The sequence below is a fragment of the Otolemur garnettii genome, unplaced genomic scaffold (genome assembly GCF_000181295.1).
Source record: "Otolemur garnettii isolate 467f Iridium unplaced genomic scaffold, OtoGar3 scaffold00031, whole genome shotgun sequence".
NCBI lineage: Eukaryota > Metazoa > Chordata > Mammalia > Primates > Galagidae > Otolemur > Otolemur garnettii.
This window is the reverse complement of record NW_003852426.1, coordinates 5,350,403-5,362,887: the sequence shown is the minus strand read 5'-3', so window position 1 is coordinate 5,362,887 and position 12,485 is coordinate 5,350,403. Positions and strand designations below refer to the sequence as shown.

The following is a 12,485-nucleotide window of genomic DNA, read 5'->3' as shown; positions in this document are numbered from 1 at the left end:
AAAAAAAAAAAAAAAAAAATTGTGAAAGAGGCTGGGCGCAGTGGCTCATTGCGCTGAGGGAGGCCGAGGTGGGTGGATCCTTGAGCTCAGGAGTTTGAGACCAGCCAAAGCAAGAGTGAGACCCTGTCTCTACTAAAAATGAAAGACTGAGGCAAGAGATTGCTTGAGCCCAAGAATTTGAGGTTTCTGTGAGCTGTGATGCCATGGCACTCTACTAAGGGCGACAAAGTGAGACTCTCAAAAAAAGTAATTGTAACCATAAGCCAAAATGTGTGTTTGAAAGAATGAGGATGTACCTTCACAATAAAAACAAAATAAGCATCAAAGTGAAATGTCAGAGGTATCAACCATCAAACTTAGTACTTAAGGAAATCGGACTTAAAAGAGTCTCACTTACGTTGCCCTTGGTAGAGTGCTGTGGCGTCACAGCTCACAGCAACCTCCAACTCTTGGGCTTAAGCAATTCTCTTGCTTTAGCCTTCCAAGTAGCTAGGACTATAGGTGCCCACCACAACGCCAGGCTATTTTTTGTTGCAGTTGTCATTGTTGTTCTGCTGGCCTGGGCCGTGTTCGAATCTGCCACCCTCAGTGTATGTGGCTGGTGCTGTACTACAGGCGCTGAGCCATGGAAATTGGACATTTCCTACTTAATATCCTATTGTCTCTGCTTAAGAGATGCATTACTGTCTAAAGTTCCCAAATGTGTAGTTTAGAGACCAAATACTATGAGAGAAACTCTCAGTTCCAGTTTCAGATTCCAGGGTACCCCTACTTCCATGTCAACTCTAGAATGACCTCACTTTTTACTAAGGAGTCCTGTGTGTGGAAATGGGTACTTTCTGAGCAAGTAATAGCTGCAGATATTCTAATCCTCCTTCTCAGTAAGAGATGACTCCTAGCCAGGTCCATCTATAGTATTAGTCATGGGTGCTCCACCAGTAGCTGAAGGTCTTTGGGTGATAAGCTATGCTTTCCCTGGTATACGTAGTCCAGATACATATTTCCATAATCCTGTAGTCTTTGGGCCAAATGATACATTTTGCCTTCCCCTGCCCCTCACCATATAGTCTTAGTATAAAATAGTGAGAAGAAAACCACAAAAAGAAAAGAAAAATACTTTATTTTGGTTACTAGTTTTCCATTTAACAAATATTTATTGTATACCTTCTACATGTGAGTCACTGTTCTCAGCCCTGAGGATATGAGGAGAAAGAGAACAGAGCATATATACCCTCTTCTGCAGGGCAGAGCTAGTCAGATACAGTCAGCAAATCTCATGGTCACCCATTAAATCTCATGGTCATCCTTTTGCCTCAGTTTTTTCTATTTTTAGTAGAGATGGGGTCTTGTTTTTTGCTCTGGCTGATCTCAAACTCATGAGCTCAAGTAATCCACCCACTTTGGCCTCCCAGAGTGCCAGGATTACAGGTGTGAGCCACCATGCCCAACCTTGGTATTTCATTTCTTTAGGACAGAATCTCATTCTTTTACCCATACTAGAGTACAGTGCCACAATCATAGTTCACTGTAACCTTTAACTTTTGGGCTTGAGCAGACCTCCTACCTCAGCATTGCATGTAGCTGGGACTATTAGGCAGGTACCACCACACCCAGCTAATTTTTTTTATTTTTGTAGAAGCAGGTTTCACTATGTTTCCCAGGCTGGTCTTGATCTCCTGGTCTCCTCCCAAAGTGCCAGGATTACAGACAAGAACTGTTGTACCCAGCCATGTAGGACTGTACTTGAGAGGAAGCATAGGGAATGCAGGGGCAATGAGGGATGGTTTCTTTGTGGAGGCCATGGTGCTTTAGCTGTCCCATTCCATTATAGTGCTACTTTTTGGACCTGGTATTTGACTAGGCATAGAATAATTATAGGCTCCTAATGATAGAACTCCCTTAAAACGTTAGCTTATTGCTTGTCTCTTTCATGTGGGGGCTTTCTCTTTTGTAAATAACCAATATTATAATTGGACTTGTCTGATTCTCTGTGTACCCTTGAAGCTTTGTACCTACCTCTACCTGATAAGTTAGAGCACCTTTGGGCTAGAGTCCACTTTGTACTTTATACTTGGAAAATGAATTTGCTTTGTCATCCTCCACTCCAGCTTCCTGTCAGATTTCCAGTCACTGCTTTCAGTTTCAGTTTGGGTTTTAAAAATGTTTTCTTTCTTTTTTTTTTTTTTTTTTTTTTTTTTTTTTTTGAGACAGAGCCTCAAGCTGTCCCCCTGGGTAGAGTGCCCTGGCTTTACAGCTCACAGCAACCTCCAACTCCTGGGCTCAAGCGAGTCTCCTGCCTCCGCCTCCCAAGTAGCTGGGACCACAGGCGCCCGCCACAACGCCCGGCTATTTTTTGGTTGCAGCCGTCATTGTTGTTTTGGCGGGTCCGGGCTGGGGATTCGAACCCGCCACCTTAGGTGTACATGGCTGGCGCCTTAGCCGGTTGAGCTATAGGCGCCGAGCCAAAAATGTTTTCTTAATCTGAATTACCAGTGTAATGTAGGTGCAAATAAGCAGTTTTTGTTGGCTTTGACTGGGATGAGTTGGAAACATGTGAAAGGAGATTGGAGGAAGGAGAATGAACCTGCTGAAAGTAGGGTAGCTTGACTTTTCCACTTGTTAAATATTCCTACTGCAGTGGTCTTGAAATCTGTCCGATGACAGAGCCAAGGGTTGAAATATGACACAGGCTGGGGATGAGATTTGGCAGTCATCCCGAGTGCACAAATAGTTTCTTCCCTCCCAAGCATATTTTACAGCCAAGTGAACAGAAAACAATTCAGTAGGCTACTTGCTAGAGACCTATGTCAAAAAAATTATCTTAACAAAACGGTGCTTATACAGCTTTTACAAAATGTTCCCAAAAGAACAAATTGCACACTAGGCTTATTTTTCTCTTATCCTTTTCCCCTAAGTGTAAGGCTGATTCCAGACATACTTCTAAGCCTGTTTGTGAATGGTAGGGGCTGAACTTCCAAGTTTAACCAGTCGCGTATCCTTTACTTTGGATTGCTGTCAGCTAGATGGGAAACTGCTGAGAAGACTAAAGTCCAAGCCTTTGTGTGGAATAGTCAAGCAAACAGGTGCAGGTTGGCCCCTTGCCCAGCTCTGCTTCATGTAAATTTTATTAAGCACACACACGATAGGAAGGCAGTTGGTGTTGTTGTAATTCTGCTCACTGCTAATATGACAGGACACCATTGCAGGAAGCTTGACCTAAGGTAGCTGCTCTAAATATAGTCTTCCTTTCTGGCAACTGCAAACACCTGGAGGAGCAGGCAGGCCCCTAGCAGAAAAGAATTTGCTGTTAATAGCAAGCATGTCTCTTGAATAGTTGTGTACTGTCAGAGCTTGTTTCGTGGTATGTTTATGCATAATTAAAAACAGCCCACTGGATTTATTGGCTTATAGTTAGGTTATGTTTAGAAACATGCAGTTTGGGTTGTTGTCTACTGTAGAAACTGGGAATGATGTCATTGGTTTGCACAAGACTGGAAGAGGAGCATTTAATATAATTTCCAGCATTTTCTTTGATCCATGTAATGAACATAGGTTACTTAAACTCCTTGGCCTTTGATTACTGGCACTGATGAACTAAGCTATCACATGATTCTGTTCAATTGGGAGCTCTGGTTTATGTGCTTGGAAGTTTATTCTGACGAAAGGGAGTTTAGTAGTAATGAAAAGAACACCAGTATTTTATAAAATCATGCTTCCAGGCGTGGCGCCTGTGGCTCAAGTGGCTAAAGTACCAGCCACATACACCTGAGCTGGCAGGTTCAAATCCAGTCTGGGCCTGCCAAACAACAATGATGCCTGCAATCAAAAAGTAGCTGGGTGTTGTGGCAGGCACCTATAGTCCCAGCTACTTGGGAGGTGGAGGCAGAAGAATCCCTTGAGCCCAGGAGTTAGAAGTTGTTGTGAGCTGTGATGCCATGGCACTGTACCCAGGGCAACAGCTTGAGGCTCTGTCTCAAAATAAATAAATAAATAAATAAATAAATAAATAAATAAATTGTGCTTCCAAAAAAGAAACTACAAATTGCTCTTAAATGTGTAAAACGATAGTCAACCTATCTTATATGAGTATTAAGAGAAAAACATTTTAAGACCTCACTAATACAAATATTTTTGCCTATTAAATTGTCAGACATTCAAAGTTTTGGAGAAACAGTGTTGATGAGCAAGTGGAGAAATAGGCATTCCTCTTAAATTCTTGGTGAGGGTATTTTATTGAGGAAAGTTTGGTATATCTATTAAAACCACAAATATATACTCTTTGACCCTGCAGTATCACTCTCAGGAATTTATCACATGGACACATTTGCATGTATACAAAATGATGTGTGCTTAAGCTTATTTAGGGAAGAATTAATGATTGGAGTCAAAGTCAGAAAGTGAGAAGTTAAATAAATAATGATACATCTATTATAGTGGATGCAGCTATAAAAATCAATGTAGATATTATTTATATACTGACAGAAATGTCTTCAAGATGACAGTGCAGTCTATATTATGGTACAATTGTAAAAAAAAAAGGAGAAATAATATATATCATGTTTGTTTTATATATGCTTTAAAAAGTTCTGGAAGGAAATTTGAGAAAGTAGTATGAGTAGTTACCTGTGTGTGTTGAGGGAAGAAGAGATAAGATGGCTGTTTTTCTTTGTATGAAACTTGATGAACCATGTGCATGTGTTACTTTTCTTTTGCAGTTTTTTTGGCCGGGGCTGGGTTTGAACCTGCCACTTCAGGTACATGGGGCTGGTGCCTTACTCCTTGAGCCACAGGCAATGCCTTGCATATGTTACTTTAAAAAAAAAAAAGTTAGAATATTTTTAAAAGTGGAGTTTCTTTCCGTTCCACAGTCACAGTTGCAGGGGAGTTCTCTTTTAATAGCTATTGCTTTTTTACCCATTCTTGCTATCTTGTAGATAATAAATATTATCTACATATTGTTGATTATTATTATCCCATATTGTTGCTAATACTACTATTGTTTGTTACTTTCTGTGCGAGTACCTTGAGAAGAAAGTGATATACAAGTTTGTTTGTCCTGTGTTTTTCTATAATTTCTCAGCCAGAATCAGTGGCTTTAAAAACTTACATACCAGAAGCGTCAGGTTGGGACAAACCCTAAAAAATAGGTTTTTCCTTTTTTGTTTGAGAATTAGGATAATGTCTTCTGGATAGGACTGAAGTCTTTTGTTTTTTCTCTTTATTTGTAGGAACCTGCAAGCAGCAATTGGCGCCTATTATGACTTTGAGAGCCCAAACATCAGTGTACCCTCTATGTCCTTTGTTGAAGATGTCACCATAGGAGAGGGGGAGTCAATACCTCCTGATACTCAGTTCATAAAAACATGGCGAATCCAGAATTCTGGTAAGTGTCTAATATAATCGGCAATGCTCTGTTGTCCAGTTTTCTTTTTCTTAGTTAAAAGAAATAAGAAGGAAATATTTTAGCTTATGTATATGATTGTGTAATTCTGAGCTTTTCTTTACATGTAGTATTTTCTTGTATAGATAACTAAACATTAGTAAAGTATCCCTTGCTTTAGAATAGAAAGAAGAGTTTAGGTCTGATGGTTCTAAGTCATCTATGACTTAGTGGCAACTAAACACACTCTAATATTCATTTGGTACTAGGAACTGGGGTATGTGCTGGGATATTATGTCCACCTGTGCAGTTTTACTTCATCATTTTATTTCTGCTCTAATTAATCTTCCAATCATTTCCAACAGGCTAGAGGAGGTATATCCTTGAATAGAACAGGGCATTTGGAAAAGAGCTATGAACATCTGCTCTTTTGAAAGCTCATTTCTTTGTAGCCACAAGGATGACTCTCTGAAATTTTATTAAGATATTTGACACATTAAAATAGAGTAAGAAGTGTGGGAATTTGCTCAAAAGGGGGAATAAATTGTTTTAAAAATATAAAAAAACATTATTTTGATATATTACTGCTATTTTTAAGACAAATTAGAAATAAATTGACCATAGTTCTTTGAAAATACTGTCTGAATATATGTCTGGGAATTGTTATTATTACTTTTAAATTCTTTTTCTGATGACTTTTTTTTTTTTTTTTGAGTGGATTTAGTATTTCTTGTCCCATCCAATGACAGTTTATGTTGACTGGTGGAGGGTGTTTTAACTGCCTTCTTAATGAGCATTTGCAGAGAAATTCTGATAGAAAACTAGGCCAAAAAGAGTATTTAGCTAAAAATCTATATGTGTGGGGGTACCTTATCTACTAAGGTAATTTGATGTGAGATGATATAAAATTCTTGGGACTCAAACCTATAAAAGTGACTTCTCATTTACTCAATTTGCTTCTTAATTCTTTGTGGTTTATTACTTTATGGTGGGGAAAGACTGGCTAAACTAGCCTTTTATGTAAGAATTAATGTACCAAATTAATTGTTATTCTTAGTTTTTCTGGCAGATATTTACAATAACTCCCCCTTGGAAGAAAGTTCAGTGGTGTAGCTGACTCAGGACACCTATGACTTTGTAAAATTATCATTATCTCACCTTTCTCGTTTGGTTACAGCAGTGGTACAAATGTTTGGGAGGCACATGGTAACAAGAAAATAGCCATGTTTTCTGTTTTTCTTGAAATTCTTACTAGTTCTGATATTGTTTACTTTGACTAATTTCTTTCTCACCTTTGTTTATTTATTTAAGAACAAACCCAGTACCTTGTTTCCTTATAGTGAAAACACTGAAAATGGTCTGGTTTTTTTTTTTTTTTTTTTGAGACAGTCTCAAGCTGTCGCCCTGGGTAGAGTGCTGTGGTGTCACAGCTCATAGCAACCTCAAACTCTTGGGCTTAAGTGATTCTCTTGCCTCAGCCTCCCAAGTAGCTGGGACTACAGGCGCCTGTCACAATGCCCTGGCTATTTCCATGAGTTCTTTATAGAGATTTTAAATATGCAGAATTTTTGAGTATTGTTGAAGTATTTTAAATACCATCTTGTTGGAGAATAACCATTTTATATTTCAAAACACCTCTTGATAAATCTACTCACTCTCTAGATAGTTCGTTGGGTTAGTGGGGAGCTTGGGGGAGGTTGATATATAATGGTTAGTATGTTGAATCAGAACCTTTAAGAGACCTACCTTTCACCTTAACTTAGAAAAATCTCTAATGGTGGGCCTGACTGCTTTTTCCTTCTGTGTGTGCTTTGTAACTTTATGTTTAAGACAACTTCTGAGTCTACAGCCATTCTTGCTACAAAAGGGCATTCTGGTGCTTGAACACCTCATGAAAAGTTGGGCCAGCAGTTGTTAGACATTTTTATGCTTCCAGGTGCTTTGCACATGTAGGTTTTCTATTCTTCTGGAAATTGTTCAACCAGTTGTAAAGTAGCTTTATAGCTATAAATTGAAAGTTTTCCATTTGGTTAAGGAGAATTTTGCCACCCATAACTGAGTAATAGACATGTTATTAATATTAGAGAGAGAGGGAGAACATGCATGTGTGCAGGTTCTTTGTTATCATCCTAATCTGTCTTGAATCCTTTCTGGAAAGTAGGGCAGGCCTTAGCTATTTCTCCTCTGGCTCTCTTACTCTCATCCACAACCTACCTTAAGAGACAAGTACTCACTGAAAAAGGTACATAGTAGTTTTCATGGCACTTTCTACTGTCATGTTTTATGGGTGCCAGGCATTCAAATATACAGCAGATGAGATTGATAAGGACTGCATATATTGTCCCAGCAGCTTCCCTAAAGAAGGTAAATGTTATATACTGTTTAAAATTAAACCCCTAATATTTTTTAAATCCTTAGATTCGGACAGAGAAACACAGAACTGAGTCATTTAATAGCATAGATGCAAAATTCTAGGATCTAAACTTTTGACATCATAGAAGTATTGGAAGCTTCAGAAACCTGAGCAGGAAACCTTGGAGGTTAAAGTGAAAATTTGAAACTGTCGTTCCAAAGATGTAAGTAGACAGATTCTTTTGACCAACACTTACAGCTTTTCAGTTGTTAGAATACTATGCTCTATTGTTCAGCTGTAGCAGCTGTTAAGCTGAGCATGTTATGATAACTCTAGAGTTTCTCTCATTTGGTAAAGTAGTTGTTATTGTCGTATAAGACATTGGCTTGGGCATTTTGATCCAGAGACATTTTTATTTTTTGACCTACATAGAAGTGAATAGAAAGTGTTAGGAAAAGAACTTGAGGAAGAACAACTATTTGTACCATTTTTTCTTTTAGCTCTTTAAAATAGTTAACTTTCTCCATTTCTCTTTAGTGTGATTATAGAGAAGATAATTCTGCTTCATTTATTCAACATATTTTATTATGGTGACAAGATTGATGAAGGTCTCTGTTTTCACAGAGCTTAATTTGAAATGCGGTCTTCACACTCAGGGATTAAAATGGTGATCTTCATCGAAGTTTGCCTTCTGGACTGCTATTTGAATAGTCCTTACTGTCTCCAAACTATTTTTCTAATCACATATAGCTAGTATGTCCTAGGCTTTCTGGGACTGTTGGACTTCTGATTTTTGTGATGCGCTTTACCATCTCTAAATTGCCACCAAGACACAAGTGGATTGCTTGAGCTCAGCAAGAATGAGACCCCATCTCTACTAAAAATAAAAAAAAAACAGCTGGGCCTTGCAGCAGGTGCCTTATAGTCCTAGCTGCTTGAGAGACTGAGACAAGAGGATTGCTTGAGCCCAGAAGTTTGAGGTTGCTCTGAGCAGTGATGCCACAGCACTCTACCTAGGGCAAAAGAGGGACATTCTGTCTCAAAAAAAAAAAAAATAAGAAAAGAAAAGAAAAAAAGGTCACATTTCTTTCTTCCCGATAGATCTATCCCCTGTTGAGCCAGTTTGTAACTAAGACTTAATTTGAAGTCCTATTGTATTACGCTTCTTTTTTTTTTTTTTTTTTTTTCCTTTTCTCTTTTTGAGACAGAGCCTCAAGCTGTCCCCCTGGGCAGAGCGCCGTGGCATTACAGCTCACAGCAACCTCCAACTCTGGGCTCAAGCGAGTCCCCTGCCTCCGCCCCCCAAGCAGCCGGGACCACAGGCGCCCGCCACAACGCCCGGCCATTTTTTTTTGGTTGCAGCTATCATTGTTGTCCGGCGGGTCCGGGCTGGGGACTTGAACCCGCCACCCTAGGTGTACGTGGCTGGCGCCCCAGCCGGTTGAGCTATAGGCGCCGAGCCGTATTACACTTCTTGAATCCAGATTTCATGTATGCTTAGTCAAGTGGTCCAAATAGCTCACTGGTATTTTCCTTCTTTTTTTATTGAACATCAGTATGTTTGACCTTTTTAGAGTTACCTGACTTCTAACCCACAGTTGAGACTGTAAGACCTATTTATATAATTAACTCTCAGAAGGCAGATGATTGGTTCTTCATCTGTTAAAGCAGATTAATACTTTAGAGTTCATGGTGGATAATTCAGTTATCCACTTTTTTCTTGAGGAAGCTCTCTAAATACCATTTTGAGCAATAGTAGGTACCAAGAAGAGCAAGACCCTAGCCAAATCATTTAATGTAGCCATTTGATGTTTTACCAATTCAGTTTCTCTGGACTATAGCAGCTAAGAGACCCAACTGTCTCGTCTGCTTATAGTTGTCTGCCTGGGCAGCTAAATCCTTTTCACAGCCAGCCTTGGTTTACCTTATTTTTCTTTCACAAGTTCAAAAACAAACTGTTCATATAAACAGATAATATCTTGTTACAGATTTGTGTATATATGTCTTAAAGAATGATTGTGAATTCAGCCCTATAACAGCAGTTTAATTTTTCTGTTGGATATTGATCTTTAAAGAGACTGACAGTTTCTAAGGTGCTTCACGTTGGCTACTATTATCTTTCTTTCCTTTTTTTAAAATTCCTGGCTTCACAACTACCAAGGATTAGCTATAGTTTTCTTGACCTAAGATAAATATGCTTTTGTCAGGTCTCAGAAATGTAAAGAGAATTTGCAAGTATTGCCAATATGTCATCCACAACCTCTCCACCAGCCATGGTTACCCTTTACAGGGTTAACTAAAGAGGGCACTTTGCCTGGCAGGTTTTTTAAAAAAGAGGATATGCCAAAACATAGTGGCTACTATTTCAAGGTACTCTCCCTAAAGACCCAAGGGTCAGAGACCATCATTCTTAATAGAGCTGAGATTTCAGCAGTAGAACTCGGGTGGCTTTTCTCTCCCTCATTCCTTTCTAGTACTGAGCCATCAGGGATGTCAGCAGTAGTCTGGCATTTTGAGAGGAAGGAAATGAAGCATCCTAGAGTACTAGTAGGAAGTAAATTATAATCAGCCTCTGTCCTAAGAGTCCGGCCGCGTTCAGCTTGTCAGAGTGATTAATTTTTATAATGAATGTATTTATTCCAAAAGAAAATTTATAGAGGTTTCTGTCTGCAGTTAGAAAGAAATATAGACATTTGACAGGAGAGATCATATCTAGTCTTTGTATGGCTGCCTATACAGCTTGACTAGTCAGAACTAGTCAACAAGTTTCTTATTTTGAATTGCTTTACATGAAAATAGGTACGCAGGAGGAGGTACTAAATAAGACCATTGACACTTTCTACCACAACCATTCTTTGTATTGCCATTCCCATCCTTTCCTTAAGTCCCTCTGACTGGTGACATTGCTTGTGGGACCACAGTTTATTGACGTTATTGAGGGATATCATCCCATTATTCATATTATCACTGCCACTGTTTGAACCTAAGATCTAAACTGACTTGACTCCTCCGTTTTGTATTTGGCACATAATCTCTTGAGCTCTTGAGTATTTTATAGTTACAGACCACAGGAAAAAAGTTATACATCAGGCAAAAAACAATTTGAAAATGAGATTATTAAGATCATAAACAGTTTATTTGTTTAATCCTGTTGTCTGTATGGAAAATCTGGCAAAAAGCAGACATATTTTTACTTTGAATGTCAGCTTAAAGAATTCAAGTGAAAATGGATATATGTTTCCTTTTGGTAGAGGAAAACAGTCGCCCAAAGATGTGGGCCTGTGCTTCATCTCCATGGCTTTTCTTGGATATCATTCTTAGGTTCTGCAGATTCACTGTGATGTGTGGCCTTCCCTGAGGGTTACCTGAGGTAGTTGTCTTCTTGAGGAACTGCCTTGCTTTTGCTGTTTGTGCATTCTCATAGCATTTAGACTATTGGTTAGAGAATGTTGATTCTGATAATTCCTTCTGATCAGTAGTGTGAGACATTGTGTCACTTAAGGATATATGGGCAGGTTTACATCTTTATATGAGACAAAGAGGCCTGTTCTATAGTTTCTTAATAAACTGCACCTGACGTAGGACCACTGATTGCCTAACATTTTTTTCTTTTGCTTGAACTCAGGGGCAGAGGCCTGGCCTCCAGGGGTTTGTCTTAAATATGTCGGGGGAGACCAGTTTGGACATGTGAACATGGTGATGGTGAGATCGCTAGAGCCCCAGGAGATTGCAGATGTCAGCGTCCAGATGTGCAGCCCCAGCAGAGCAGGAATGTATCAGGGACAGTGGCGGATGTGCACTGCTACAGGACTCTACTATGGAGGTGAGTATGTCCTTGTGCAGCCCAGGGTGAGGGAATTAAGGTAACATCATACCAGTGTCTCTGACAGAGACTGTTGAATTGCATAATAGGGCATGGCCTCTCTTAGTCATCTCATGCAGGTAAATTATTTTAATTTAATGACTAATTGATTCAGCCTAGTGCTCTACCTTTTATCCTAGGAATTTAAGTAAAATTTAGTGACTGTATGAGGTTATTATACTTTGCATTCTAAATTATAATTTAATAGTGCTGCTGGTTTTTGTTTTTTTTTTTTTGAGACTTACTATGTCACCCTCGGTAGGGTACTGTGGCATCACAGCTCACAGCAGTGTCAAACTCTTGGGCTTAAGCAATTCTCTTGGCTTAGCCTCCCAAGTAGCTGGGACTACAGGTGCCCACCACAACACAGTTGTCATTGTTGTTTAGCTGGCCCAGGCCAGGTTTGAACCTACCAGCCTTGGTACATGTGGCTGGTGCTGTAACCAGTGTGCTATGGGCACTGAGCCTACTGTTCTTATTGTATAATCTGGTAGGTGCTGTAAAATACTGAAGGCAGTATATACTTGAAGTTGCTAGACACAAGTCACATAAAACAGATATATGCACAAAATGTTCATACTCCTTTTAAACTAAATACATCTTACTCCTTCCCTTTATTGCCAAACTTACTGAACTGTGATCTTTACCCACTGTCTCTTCTTCCACATCTTCCATTGATTCTTCAATTCAGTCTATCCTTTCCCCGATCTCCACACCAGTGAGTTTATCAGTGACAATTCAGTTTCTAAATCCAGTACCTTCTTTATAGTCTTCATACTAGCCAACCTTCTAATGATCATTTGGCACCATACTACAAATGTTTTTTGAAATGTGTACATTTTTAGATTCATATGACACTTCTCCTATTTCTCTTTATCGAATGTTCTTTT

At 39.1% G+C, this 12,485-nt stretch overlaps 1 protein-coding gene across 2 annotated transcripts in view; it reads left to right on the top strand.

Annotated features, from left to right (window-relative positions):
- CUNH6orf106 (chromosome unknown C6orf106 homolog) overlaps positions 1–12,485 on the top strand; it is a 110,939-nt gene that overhangs the window by 36,083 nt on the left and 62,371 nt on the right. For both annotated transcript variants that reach the window (XM_003789115.3, XM_012804844.2), the window contains exons 2-3: positions 5,229–5,383; positions 11,359–11,556. In XM_003789115.3, coding sequence (XP_003789163.1) covers positions 5,229–5,383; positions 11,359–11,556 — 353 coding nt within the window. The remainder of the gene's footprint in view (positions 1–5,228; positions 5,384–11,358; positions 11,557–12,485) is intronic.